General features: G+C 32.5%; 1 protein-coding gene across 8 annotated transcripts in view; it reads right to left on the bottom strand.

Annotated features, from left to right (window-relative positions):
* Prpf40a (pre-mRNA processing factor 40 homolog A) overlaps positions 1–14,980 on the bottom strand; it is a 64,262-nt gene that overhangs the window by 1,131 nt on the left and 48,151 nt on the right. For 4 of the 8 annotated variants that reach the window (XM_027937925.3, XM_027937928.2, XM_027937930.2 and 1 more), the window contains 14 exons: positions 14,830–14,894; positions 14,266–14,430; positions 13,307–13,415; positions 12,238–12,388; positions 11,082–11,215; positions 6,558–6,672; positions 6,293–6,396; positions 6,068–6,184; positions 5,633–5,770; positions 5,220–5,315; positions 2,694–2,780; positions 2,514–2,610; positions 2,366–2,427; positions 1,289–1,420 (listed from right to left, as the gene is read on the bottom strand). In XM_027937925.3, the coding sequence (XP_027793726.1) occupies positions 1,289–1,420; positions 2,366–2,427; positions 2,514–2,610; positions 2,694–2,780; positions 5,220–5,315; positions 5,633–5,770; positions 6,068–6,184; positions 6,293–6,396; positions 6,558–6,672; positions 11,082–11,215; positions 12,238–12,388; positions 13,307–13,415; positions 14,266–14,430; positions 14,830–14,894 (1,572 nt within the window). The remainder of the gene's footprint in view (positions 1–1,288; positions 1,421–2,365; positions 2,428–2,513; positions 2,611–2,693; positions 2,781–5,219; positions 5,316–5,632; positions 5,771–6,067; positions 6,185–6,292; positions 6,397–6,557; positions 6,673–11,081; positions 11,216–12,237; positions 12,389–13,306; positions 13,416–14,265; positions 14,431–14,829; positions 14,895–14,980) is intronic. The other 4 variants (XM_027937932.2, XM_027937926.2, XM_027937929.2 and 1 more) reach the window with 1 other exon arrangement.

Genomic DNA, 14,980 nt, shown 5'->3' with positions numbered 1-14,980 from the left:
GATTATAAAGTAATAAATCTGTGAGAAAAGAATCAAGATTTATATGGATTCTCTTCCAAAGAAGCACACATTTTACAGGGTTAAAAGACTGAGTTCTTACTCAAAAGCCCATCAAATGGATCCATTAGTGGAAAAAACTCGAATTTTGAAACCAGAAGAACGATACACACTGGTTTCTTCTCTTCCCTTTTACGAAACTGAATGAGGCTTCTTGTTTATACTTATTAGAAAGCTATGTGCTTACATTCTTGGTAATATATTTGCACAGATTCTAGGTAGCACTCTATTACAGAAAGGAAAGTATTATTATTCTAAGATTCTACTGTTCAAACATACTACATTTACAAGTAGGGCAAGATTTAGACAAAATAAACAAAAACATGGCATTCTCTGAGAAACACAACCTTTGTAGAGTGGATAGACTTCACCCAACCTCCTTTACAAATTGTTTAACCCACTGTTAAGAAAAAGTACTAACAGAGGAGGGTAGGATTTCATTCTTTACTACGGTTGTCATTAAGACTCACCTGTTGCATACAGATTTAAAAACCACCACAAAAAAACCCTGCTCTATATCAACTGGATCCGAATAGCCAAAGGTAGAGAGAGTAGGGACCAGGGCTAATCTACATGGTTAAGGATCTTTCTCCACTGATAATTCCTAGGCGTTAATTACCCTTGTGAAAGACATTTGTTAAGAAATTGGCAAAGCAAAGATTTGCATTATCATGTGCTCTGCCATTCATATTTACATTATGTATATATGAGAAACTAATTATTTAACATGATAATAAAGTCTGTATTTGGCTTGTATTCTCTTTTTCTTTTGTGTTCACCCATTCCCCAATTCATATTTCTAAATGTTACTGCAATGCTACCTTTTGAAACTAGTAAAGGTGAAATGATGACAACTGTGGATATCCAAAGAATCCCTGCAGAGTCTATATTTTATATCCCTTAAACAAAAAGAAAAAAAAATCCTTAAAAATTGATCAGAAAACACCCACTGTCACTTATTAGTGAGAATGTACAAACCAGAGACCATATTCTTTCTTAGTGTAAATGTTAAAACTATAGTTACAGAATGCTGTTATTTTGTAAGGGATATAAAATTTGGGACAGTCAAATCAGGTCATTCATGACAGTAAGTATTAGAAAACACTTTTGTAAGAAAAGCAGTTAACTGATATTGTTTCCCTCAATGGCAGCAAAACTGAAAGTCAATAGACTTCTTGAAACCACTTTTCTATTTTTGTAAATGTAAGAATAAAACAACCGAAATACTTACAGAATCTTTTCCAGTCTTTTTCTTAGGTGATTTGTGTTTTGATTCTGATCTTTGTCTAGTTCTATCTTTTTCACTTTCCCGATCTTTTTCTTTTTTATCCTTCTCTCGCTCAGCATCTGATTCTGGAGAGTCCTATGTAAATAAAGTTACTTGTTTGTATTTTCATAGAGATGCCATTCTATCTTTTAAAAATCCACATACAGATAATATTTAACATGCACTCATAATATTAGTGTTCCTAGAGTGGGAAAATATAATTTGAATTGTTAACCTCAAGTGTTTGATAAAATTTCCCAAAGACTTATGGAAGGAGACAGTCTTTCCCATGAGTAGGATGACATTACCATTTAGTGGTAAAACACCACTAAAAAGAAGCCTCCCTATTACTTTAGATAGGTTATATTACATAAATACAGACAACATTTTTTTTTCTTCTATTGTGCTGAGCATTGAACCTAGGGCCTCATATGTGCTAAGCAAGCATGTACTTTTACCACTGAGCTACACCCCCAGCTCAGATATTCTATTTTCTTACCACTCCAACGTACTATCAGTTGATTTAGATATAAAATATTGCTGTTAGCTTAGCTGTAAATGAAATTCTTTCCTTAAAATTACTGCTGTCAATGAGGGATTTCCTAAAATATAAGATTCATGCCAAGAATCTCTCTTAATCAGATACGCACAAATTTATGTGAGCACCAATAAAAAAATTTCAATTCAATAAGTGATATCCTGTTGAATATATACCTAAAGATGAAGAACTATAATCGCTGAAAAGTGGTTGTTTAAACGTTAAAATGTGTGTTTCTCAACAACAGTTGTGATACATAAACACACACACCCTCACTTTGGGGTCTGTCTTGAAGATTAAAGACAAGGGTAAGAATTCTGACGCTGGCATGTGTATTTGTTTGAAGTTTACCAAATGATTTTAATGTAAGGTTAACTACAAAAGTCTGTACACGCCTAAACTAGACTACAAAGGATTAGGTTGGGAGAAGGTTCTAATAGCCACTGAGAAAGCTAAGAAAAACCAAAGCCTAGGTTGAATGTAAAAGCATGAATCTTGCTTACAGATTTATGTCTCCTCTTCTTGCTTTTCTTCTTATGCTTTTTTGATTTCTTATAACTTCTCTCTGAAGAGCATAAAAGGAAAAATAAAGTGTAAGAATTTGAGGCAATAAACGGGTCAATAATTTTGATCAATAACTAGAAATCTCACCAGACTCAGCACTAGAAGAATGTTCTGAAGCAGAACGGGACTCTGAACGCTGTCGTTTTTTCTTCGAATGACTGTCATCATCATCTGAATCTGACCCCTAAATAATACAAATAATCTAATTCACAATGATGCTACCAAATATTTTAGTACATTCAGGGGGCCATCTTTAAACTTCCTTACCGATCGGGAGCGGGAACGTTTCCTATGATGTTTTTTAGATTTCTTAGAATGTTTCTTGTTCTTTGAATGATGATGTTGACATTCATGCTACCAGGGTAGAAGAAAATTTCAAGAATTTACATTTGCTTTACATAGTGGATCATAAAGTCTTTTAGAAGTCACACAAAAACTTCTTAGATTGAAATGCCACATATGTAGGATGTAATCCCTGGAGATCATGCAAAGAATCATTAATCATTTTAACAGTTTCTGTTTTTTTTTTCTTACTCATGCTATACCCACTAATTTAGACATCTAAATAAAAAATGATCTTAAAAGTATTAGTAGTGAGAATAGGTTTTTTTAACATGGGGGAGCGGGGTACCAGGGATTGAACTCTGGGAAACTTGGCCACTGAGCCACATCTTCAGCCCTGTTTTATATTTTACTTAGAGATAGGGTCTTCATTGAGTTGCTTAGCATCTTGCCCTTGCTGAGGGTGGATTTGAACTTGTGATTCTCCTTCTCAGTCTCCTAAACTGCTGGGATTACAGGTATGCACCACTGCGTCCAGCAGTAAGAACAATTTTAACAAGAATGAAAATGTTAGGAGGGAAAATTGATACAGTTTAGAAAGGTATTATATGAAGAATAGTCCCAAATGCTTTCAATAACAATGAAAAAATGAAATATAGTGACATTCAGACTTTTAAAAAAAAATTTTTTTTAAGAATCTGGCTTTGTCTAACAAGTTATGCAAGGCACTAAGATAAAGAATAACCTCAGAGACACACTTAATCTAAGATAAACAAGGTTGGTCTCAGAATAAATGCAAAATCTACTTTTTCTTTTCCTCCAAGAACCATTTTCTTCATATTCAAATAAGATACCCTTAGGCATGCAAATGATGTCTCTTCTTAACTCCCTCTAAAACAATTATCAGGTTAGCTAGAAAGGGAAAGTATTGCAATAAAAGCTTCTTGATCCTAAACACGTGTATGGCTTTGGAAATGGACTGTTTCAACTGCTTAGGTGGAAACAAAGAATCTGCCTCAGAAAAAACCCTTATCCTCTTGTCTCAATGAATGTAACCTTTTTTTTCTACCTCAAGGCCCAAATTAAAAATCTGAATGTGTTTAGCCTTTCTCTATGTACTATCTTTACTTCCATTTACCAAGTCATTAACTTATCCCCAGCACAAAATGAAAAAAATATGGTTGGAGATTCTTGAGTTGGGGAAAAACAGATAGGGCATTATCTAGATTGGAGTATTTCAAAATTCACAATATAAGCAGGGTGCAGTAGCACATGCCTGTAATCCCAGCAATTTGTGAGGCCAAGGTAGGAGGACTGCAAATTCAAAGCCTGCCTCAGCAACTTTGTGTGACCCTGTCTCAAAAAATAAAAAGGGCTGCGGATGTAGCTCAGTGGTAAAGGCATGCTGGATTAAATCCCTGGTACTGGGGCAGGATGGGGAGTGGAAAATTCAAAGTACATTCTAATGCTTGGGAATCTGGCTAAAAATTAAGATTCACAAGTGGAATTTCTATGTGATTGGGTCTGGTGTCTGCATTCCTGAGAAATTCCTAGATAATTCAGATGCCATTGGTCTAAACTAAGGGTAGAAGAGCTCAAAGGCAATAGGAACAGATACAGAGGCAGCTGTGAAACAATATGCGCTACATGAGTACATAGTAGCACAAGAAACTGTTAACGGTGATATTAATCAATAATAATAAATCCAAAGAGGTAGTAAACAGACAAGTAATCTTTGTGCAGGATTACAATGCTAACATTACAATTATGAATTTGTACAATCTTTTGGTTTGTTGCAAAGCATTAGCTTATTAAGAGAACTTTCTGAAAACATTGACCCTGGAGCCAAAAAGCTTGTGCTGGAATCCCTTCCCTGAAAGGTACTTCATATTTCACTTTGCTTGGTTTACTGATCTGTAACTTCATAAGTTTTTATGAGGATTTACTTCATACACATAATGTATATCAAAGAATTTGAACACTGCTTAATAGCATCAATATTATTTTTGAATCATTATCAATTGAGCATATTTACAAGTGACTACCTGAAACCTTCATCAAAGCCTGCATATTATTCGACTAAAGGAACATTTTCATTATGCACTTTAATAAAACTATTTGCCCCATTTTTTTTTTCCCGAGAAACTCTCTGGGTTTTCTGTACATCCAATGAAGTATATAATACCTGAAACATCCTTAAAATAGGTTTTTTTTTTAAATTGCTGTATAACAAAATTTTAAGTTTTAAGTTTACTAGTCAATCAATGAATTTCTGAAAACTATTAAAAAAATATACATTCTTTACACACAACTCTGGATATTCCCATGAAAACTTGCAGTTTATTTCACTTTAAAACTTTCCACAGAAATAAAACATTCTGTAAACTTCCCAAGTAACTATATTTGACAAAAGCAAGAAAATGTTAAGAAATATATTCTGATCATTCAAAAATTTTAAATATTTTGTATGTTTTGTAGTATTTCATTCAGTTATGAGAATAATAAAATTACCTCAAGCACATGCATAAAATCTTTAAATATTCTTTTCCTTTCAGACTCTAGAGTAATGTCTTCAAATGCTGGCTCTTTTACAAATCTCTCCCGGATCTGAAAAAAATCAGTAATATGATAAACATATGAATGCCAAGGAAAAGTATACCAGTATGCTTTTGAAAAAGAAATCAAATTAACAAGTAAAAACTGTGATAAGCTCATCCTCTAAAAGTGTACTTATTGTTTTCTTCAAAAGTCCAAATCATTAATATTCATAAATGTAGAGTCACAGCTGACTTAATAAATGTTTTATATACTCTACAAATTTACCTTATTATTTGGCTTTAAAAGGGAAAATAATTAAAATTTTTTTATTTTCAGTTGTTTTTTAAAAAATAAAAACAAACAAGAAAATTTCCAAGTACACATACATCTTCCCAGACAGCATCCAACTCTATTGGAGGAGTAGCCTGTTTCAGCATGCTCTTGAATGCAGATTCTTTTCGTTTCATCTTCCGAGCCTCCTCTTTTTCTCTTTCACGTTCACGGGCTTCTGCCTTTTCTAGTAACTATTAGAAAATTATATTTAATCAGTTATAATAGTATGATTATTACTAGTGTTATCTGAAATTCACTGTTCTAATTTAGAAGTATTCTTACATCATTCCTATGGATTAATTTATCTACAACATTAATTTAAGCAGAGCAAGCTTGCCATAATCTTTCATCACATATATTATTTGTTTCACTTTGCCCTACCGTATAAAACCCTATTCACATCCTCATAACAGCCTATTATTCAAATAACTTTTAGCTAAATATGATAAAAACTGCACTAGTTATGTGTGACAGTTAAAATTACTTACACTATTGAAAGCCAACTTGATATTTCCAGCATCTAATGTAGTCGACCTTTTAGTTGAACTGATTATTGCCACAAAGTCTTCAAAAGTAGTATTTACTTCAACTACAAATCCTTTGTCCTAAAACCCAAAAATCTTGTTATAAAATAACACAAAATCACAGGAATACAGTAATAATTTGTAAAATGGACTACAGGTTAATAGTCAAGAATAAGTATGCTGATTTACCTTTAGAATGTCTTTTATTATCTTTTTTTCATCATGATAACGTGCTTTAAGATCCTCAACATAAAACTTGAAAAGATCAAGTGCAGTTGATCCTAATGAAAAAACTAAAGAAGTCAAAAGCTAGCTCTAACCAAAGAGCTGCAATTACTTTTTTGTTTATAAAACAAAAATAAAATAAAGCACCCTTTACCCAACATAACCACCTTCCCTTGGGCCCATTCCAATTACTTTTGTAACTACAAGTTTGTAAAGTAAAGAATCTCACCAGGCTGACCAAGCATATTAGTGAATCGAATATCAGAACTAATAGTTGGATACAATTCCATCCAAGATGACATAGAATGAAGCTGTCCATGTTCATGCAATTCATCTAAAAATATCTGGGGAAAAACAATCATATTTTAAAAGTTATCTTTATGTACACTGGACATACAAGTGCAATACAAAAATACACATTAAAAACTTAGCAATATTTAAAACTAATCCATTAATGCTATCTCAAACATATTTTTAGGTACAAAAACATTTGTTATTTGATGAAAGTAAAAACTACTTTCACACACACAATTATCCTTCAGGAAAAAAGTAACTTTAATATTACATTTTCTTTCTAGGCTTTATTTTCTGGTCCCTCAAGATAAAATATCATTTCTGGTGGTTTAAAAAAAAAATACACACACACACACGCATGTGTGTGTGTGTGTGTGAGAGAGAGAGAGAGAGAGAGAGAGAGAGACCTTAACTTAAAATAATTGATATTACCTATCTAAAGTAATGAAGCTAAAGAATAAATATGCATATTTCTTTTCAAATATACTTTTTGTATTTAGTGGCTAGTTTGTTCTGGGTTTTTTTTTTTTTTTTAAACAAATACAGGATCTATCAGGAGAATGTACAATTTTCCCAAAGTACTTTGGAAAACTAGACTCAGTAGGTCCTGATGCGGGTTTTGCCATTTTGCATTGTGATAATTTCCCAGATGATATTAATTCTGTGCATCTGGAGACTTTAATTTGAAGATCACTGCTCTATCTTAAAACTCTATCTTGGCTTCATACTTCTGAGACACTACACATTTCCTTGGTCCTCAAAGTTTCTCGTCAATCTTTTCTACACTTGATGTAAATTCAGAGAACAGGTTTTTTTTTTTTTTTCCCTCTAATTAGTTATACATGACAGTAGAATGCATTTTGACTACATCCTACATAAATGGAGTATAACTTCTCATTTGTCTGGTTGTACATGATGCAGAATTACACAGGTCATAAAACCATAAATGTACCTAAGGTAATAATGTCCAATTCATTCTACTATCATTCCTATCCTCATGCTCCCTCCCCTCACTTCATTCCCCTCTGTTTAGTCCAAAATACTATTATTCTCCCCCAACCTTATTGTGAATTAGCATCCGAGTATCAGAGAAAGCATTGGGCCTTTGGTTCTTTGGAATTAGCTTATTTCTCTTAGCATGTTAGTCTCCAGCAGTTCCATCCATTTACCAGCAAATGCCATAATTTCATTCTCAAGGCTGAGTAATATTCCATAGTATATATATATATATACTAGTTTCTTTATCTATTCATCTGTTGAAGGGCATCCAGGTTGTTTCCATAACTTGGCTATTGTGAGTTGAGCTGCTATGAACACTGATGTGGCTATGCCACTGTAGTATGCTGATTTTAAGTCCTTTAGGTATAAACCGAAGAATGGGATAACTGAATCAAATGGTGGTTCCATTCCAAGTTCTCTGAGGAATCTCCATATTGCTTTCCATAATGGTTGTAGTGATTTGCAGTCCCACCAGCAATGTATGAGTGTACCTTTTTCCCCATATCCTAACCAACATTTATTGTTGCTTGTCTTCTTGATGATTGCCATTCTGACTGGAGTGAGATGAAATCTCACTGTAGTTTTGATTCGCATTTCTCTAACTGATAGAGATGTTGAACATTTTCTTCATATATTTGTTGATTGATTGTACTTCTACTTCTGTGAGATGTCTGTCCAGTTCCTTTGGCCATTTATTGATTAGGTTATTTGTTTTTCGATGTTGAGTTTTTAAAATTCTTTGTATATCCTGGAGATTAATGCTCTATCTGAGATATGTGTGGTAAAGACAACACTTTTTTCCCATTCTGTAGGCTCTCTCTTCATGTTATTGTTTCCTTTGCTGTGAAGCAGCTTTTTAGTGATATTCCATCCCATTTATTGATTCTCGATTTTAGTTCTTGCACTTTAGGAAACTGGTTAAGGAAGTCAGTCCCTAGTTGACATGTTGAAGATTTGGGCCAACCTTTTCTTCTATCAGGAGCAGGGACTGTGTTCTAGTGCTTAAGTCTGTTATCCACTTTGAGTTGATTTTTGTGCAGGGTGAGAGAGAGGGGTTTAGTTTAATTTCATTTGTTACATATGTATTTCTAGTTTTCCTAGTACCATTTGTTAAAGAGGTTATCTTTTTTCAATTATGTTTTGGCTCCTTTGTCTAGTATGAGATAACTGTATTTATGTGGATTTGTCTCTGTGTCTTCTATTCTGTACCAATGCTTTATGTATTGGTTTTGGTGACAATACCATACCATTAGAAACAAATAAACAAACAAACAAACAAACAAACAAACAAACAAAAAACTATGGCTCTGTAAGTACTGGTATTGTGATGCCTCCTGCTTCACTTTTCTTCCTAAGGACTGTTTTGGTTATTTTGGGTCTCTTATTTTTTCAAATTAATTTAATGATTGCTTTTTCTATTTTTATGAAGAATGTCACTGGGATTTTAATAAAAATTGCATTAAATATGTATAATGCTTTTGGTAGTATGGCCATTTTGACAATGTTCATTCTGGCTATCCAAGAGCATGGGAGATCTTTCAATCTTGTAAGGTCTTCTTCAATTTCTTTCTTTAGTGTTCTGTAGTTTTCACTGTAGAGGTCATTCACCTCTTTGTTAGACTGATTCCCAAGTAATTTTTTTTTTTCTTTATTGAGGCTATTGTGACTGGGATTGTTTTCCTAATTTCTCTTTCAGTGGATACATCACTGATGTATAAGAACACATTTATGGGTGTTAATTTTTGTATTCTGCTACTTTGCTGGATTCGTTTATTAGTTCTAGAATGTCAAATACCAGTTTTAAGACTTCAAAAACAAAAACAAAACAAATCCCCACAAAACCTGCCTTAGTTGGTCATAGATGTGGTAAACATTTATTATTACCTGATTGGCCAATGAGTATTCAATTAAAAAAAAAGTTATCATCAAAAACATTACTGAAAACTTTCTTTTCATTTATGTTCTTTTGTTGTAAATGTTAATTTTCTCTTTTGATTCATTTTCCTGAAGTTCTAAATACACTTTAGAAGGTTAGAATAGCATATAAATTACTGGGCTGATAATCTCAAGGATCTTTATCAATATATCCTTTAACAGTTATACTAAGAGTAATCACAAACCAAGCCAAATATACATCAATCCGATTTCAAGTCACATTTTAGACTTAAAAGATCCATTGAGCCTTTGCATGAGAATTTCTTCCTCATAGTCTCCAGCCCCAGTATGATAGTCTGTATTATATTCTCACATTTTCTGTGACCAAGATTTCCATTTAATTTTCATATCTCCTTATTTTAAAAATCACTACATACTTTAAATCTTCATAGCGGACACTAAAGGGCAATAGTTGTAGTGTAACAGTCCTCTTAAAAATCTCTTCTCAGAATGGGGATATAGCTCAGTTGGTAGAGGGCTTGCCTTGCATGCACAAGGGCCTGGGTTCTAATTCCGAGCAACACACACACACACACACACACACACACACACACACATTTGTTCTCCTTTTCTTTCCGGTCACACAGCTGCTTATCTAAAAACAAGGTTTTCTAGCCTCTTCAATAGTGATCTGTGACCATGTTAGTAAATTCTCAAGAACTGAATATGAATGAAATCAATTAACGCTTCCATACCTCTGGCTTTATAAAGATCTACCATTTCAATTTTTTTCCAAGCTACAATGTGATTATAAGGACACATTTTAGTCAGGGCTACTGTGACAGGGCACTGGAATTTCAAAATGCAATATTTCAGACTCCCTTACAGACATACTGAATCAAATTCCTGGGGTAAGGCTCAATAATCTGTGGTTTTAAGAGTCTCCCAAAAGATCCTCTAGAAAACCACCAAGATAAAAGAAATTATCAGCATAATAACTTTGTATTATTTATGATTATTTATTATTTAGTCCTTATTCCATAGGACTAAAATTCATGCTATTGGCAATAACACTGTAGATTGTCAGTGGGGAAAACTTTTCTGAAAGCCCTCTAGGTGATTCTATGATGCACTAAGTGTTGAGTATCACTGCCTATTCCCTGCACTTGCACTCGACCACATGCCTTGCCCTAATCAGATTATTATTGCAAGAAACTATCTTACTTAAACCATTATTACTAAGCACTTATTCCAATATAGTGATTAATAAAAGAGCCTGTAATCAAAGCTGGGTATTCTAAGTCTAGCTTCACTATTCAGTAAATGTTGAATTTTCCCCAAATACAAATCTTAGCTATCAACACTCACCTTACATAACAGCCTTCCACATTCCCTTGCCTAAAATGGCTATTAATGCAGCTATCTAATTGTTGAAGTTAAAGAATTAAGTGTGTAGAATTCACCACAAAGACTAAGCCAATGATCTGGGAACAGGTGTCTCAAACATTGATACATTGTTTGTATCAATGTTCTAGCCCAGTAACCATATTATAAAACTAAGTTAGAGAAGAAATTTTTCCACTACCTGAAAAGATTCCCTATTTTTACGTTGTCGTCTTCTTTCTCTTAGCAAACTCTTCTGTTTTTCTTCTTCTTCTTCCTTTTCTAGAGCTCGAATATGCTCTTCAAAGCAAATTAATGCATCTTCTTTGTCCATGTCTAAAGTGTTTTTCAGATAAAAATAAAAATTGCAAATTATAAGAAAAGCAGTTTAACTATTTAACACCCTACAAATTTAAAGTTCACATTGAAAATAACTTTTTACAATCAAATATGATTTATCATTGTAATGAAAAGTTTCAAAGAGAATTTCAAAAAGAACTCTATAATAAACAATGAAGATGAAATAGGACACCTAATGACAAAATTTAATAAAAATAAAATAATTATGAAACACATGCCAGAAATACCAAAAGTACCCCAGAAGCTTTTCTAGGAGCGGTGTCACTTTATCAACAGGGTACGTTATAGGAAATAGGTCACAAGTTGATTTTATCACTGTGCGAACACCACAGAGTATACCTACACAAATTAAAGAAGACTACAACATCACTATGCAAGTTAATTCTTTGGGACCACCACTGTTAACTAAATATTATACAATGTGTGATTATACAAAACTCTAGGCCCTATCAAAAAAAAAAAAAAGAAAAAAAAAATCAGTGAAGTATGATTCTCAGGCGGACGGAACAATAAACTGTAATTTAAAAGCAACTCAGTAATCCAGAAAAGGTACTTGATGAAACCAATTGTGAAAATTTTTTTTGATTTTTGTGAAACACTCAAGTTACTACCCATGGGTGAGGCCTTGGGTTCCATCCCCAGGACTACATGCACAAAAAAGTTATTATATCAACAAGACAGTATAAGTAAAATGGGGCAATTTGCATTCAAATGCCAAATTACACATAAAAAACTAAGTACAATTTCAAGTTTGATGCATGATTTGCATATTTCAAGAAGTCTTCTGTTAAAGGTAACTTAGATTATGAAAAAAAAATTTTATCTTAAATCACAAACTTAAATGTAAAGAAATATCACACTTGAATATAAATAAAACACTTTTTTCAGTAACAAACAATTCTTTAAAACTAAGTGATCTCATGTAAAAAGTGAGAATCATTTTTTGTTGACGCAGGACATTGTTTAAAAACAATTTTCTCATTACTCATTATTCTTACTCTGTAACTCCTCATCTTCTGCGAAAGTTGGATTATCCATTAGATACTGCTGTGCTTCAGACCAAGTTGTAGAGTATGTTACATTAGCCATGTTGTCAAGTATGTTTTTTAATGCTTCCCAATTTCTTTTTCGCAACTGCTTTGCTTGTTCCTACAACAAAAGTAAGAATAAACTTACTGAAGTTTAAAGTGATTGCAATTAATGAAGATTTCTTTTTATTCTGATGAATCAATTTCAAACATTATGAATTTGTTTTAAATAATGATACTACTTTTGGCCAGTGTTCTTGTATATTTTCCCGGCTTGTACTTATCTGCAATTTTTTCACTTCTCTTCAAAACCAGAATTTGGGAGCCATGTTTTTATTTTTTAATCAACACTCCATAAACTTTCTTCCTACCACTATACATTAGAGACACAATCTATAACTAACGTTACTGTGGATGAGTCACATAGTGGTATAATGCTAAGGTCTTCACTGACCTTCAGATATGTTCAAAGTTGTAATAATACTGGCTTTTACGTATGTTTCTTTAAAACTTGATTATACAAAATTAATTAATTTAATACTGAGTTAATTTAATACTAATTAATTTAATACTGAATTACCCCAATATTAAACAATGAAAAAGAAATGTATAAAGCAAGTGTTTTAAAACACTATCTTCCAAGTTCCGTTTAATAAAAAGTTCCGTTTAATAAAAACAACAGCAAATAATTGTCATTCTTTCAACAACCATAAGTGAATTATAAGCAAGAAAACTGAGTAATTCTGAATGTGACAAGGCTAAAAAAAAAAAGTTATTTTTCAATAAGGCAGGCAATTAATGGCAAGCAATCAATACCTACTGGAATTTCATCAGCACTTATAATGTCAGAGAAAGGAAGATAAAGATGCTTATTTTTATGGGAGCAATCAATTCTACAATTAAATTTAACTTTTAATAACTAGATCTGACACACTATATAAAGTGAACAAACTACTTGACAGAATGGATATATAAAATGACATAATCTGAGTGAAGAAACTTTTTTCTACAAATACATTAAATAAAGAATAAATAATACCTTTTCTTTTTTCGACAGAAAGAACAAAACATCTTCATAGATTTCAAGACGATCACGTTCTGATATTGCATTCCAGACTTCCATCTCTCCAAACATTTGTTCTGCCTTTCTATTCATTAAAAAAATGATATTTTTCATCATACTGTGAAAATTTTGAATCATTTTCATATTAATCTAAATTTAAACCCACTAAAATGAATGCTTTTCAATCTAATTTCATAACTGTATGCAACTTTTTTGATAATTAAGTGGATAGATAATACCTTTTGGGCAATGTACTGTACTGTACACTGTCCTGTATCACTTAGGGTGCTCATAAAAAGTTATTAGAAATTTGGTTAACACAGAAAATGTACCAACTTAAAAGAAATTACAGATGTTCACTCAGATTTTTCTGGAATACTGAGAAAAACAAAGAAACATATAGGGAAAATAAGCTTAGAAATTTATTGCAGAATTTTTTTTAAATACTTTTTTTAGTTGTAGTTAGATACAATACCTTTATTTATTTTTATGTGGTGCTGAGGATGGAACCCAGCGCCTCACACGTGCTGGCAAGTGCTCTACCACTGAACTACAACCCCAGCCCTTATTGCAGAAATTTTAATACTGAACTACCCGCAATATTAAATAATAAAGAAACATAAAATTGTGTATTTCTAATCCACAAATATAAAAAATTTCCATTTTTTATGAGTAAAATGTAATAAAACTTGACTAGTAAGTAAAATGTGATAAAGCTTGAACCCAGTCATTCTTTCCCTTTTCTTCCATTCCTAAATGATAATTAAGGCTACAAGTTAAGATCCACAAAACTGATATATCTTGTACCTTATACAACTGCCACATTCAGTCATCTAGCTTTACTGAACAGCATCTACATTATCAGTTACTGCACTGAGCAAAATATAAAACAAACATTGCAGTAAACACATTCCATACATCATTAAGAATCTTACTTGTATCTGGTTGTGGAAGTCATTTTCTCATGATTTTCAAGAAAACGCTGGAAGGATTCCTTAGCCTCTTTGTATTTTGATCTTGCTTCTTCTTTTTCCTCTTTCTCTGTCTGGACTTTATAGGCATTAAAGGCCTGCTTTTTCTCACTCAACTTTGCTAAAGCACTATATAATAGAAAAATACCATATAAGAGTAAATAAAAGCAGGAGAATCAAATTAATGCTTTGGTAAAACTACAATGTGTTCATGCATAAATTTAAAAAGTTCATAATTTATCAAAGAGAAGAAATAATCCTAGAAAGTAATTTCTAGTTTTGAAATAACTCTAATTTAATTTGTAGCAGGGTGCTCAAATTTTATGACAAATTTTGGATTTTTGATTCAAGAATGGATCCAAAATCACATACATAAAGGGTTTTTTTTTGTTTAAAAAGTTGTACCATTTTTCAAAGCCCACCTCAACAACTTAGCAAGGCCCTAGGCAATTCTACCCAATTTTAATCTTAAATGTGGTAGTCCCACATTGCTCAAAGTGAAAAGTAAATGAAAAATTGAAGTATTACCTATATCGAGGATCATTAATGATCATTTTCATAGCTTGCTCCCATGAAGCATTGGATGGTACCCGCTGAAAACAGTGAAAAATTAAAATTTCTCATAAGTATAGAAAAGTCAAGGAACCAAGCCTAATATTCATTATAAATGTCAAGTACT

This window comes from Marmota flaviventris, chromosome 11, assembly GCF_047511675.1.
Source record: "Marmota flaviventris isolate mMarFla1 chromosome 11, mMarFla1.hap1, whole genome shotgun sequence".
In the NCBI taxonomy this organism is placed as follows: domain Eukaryota; kingdom Metazoa; phylum Chordata; class Mammalia; order Rodentia; family Sciuridae; genus Marmota; species Marmota flaviventris.
The sequence above is the reverse complement of the archived record's forward strand: the minus strand, read 5'-3'. Positions and strand labels throughout refer to the sequence as shown.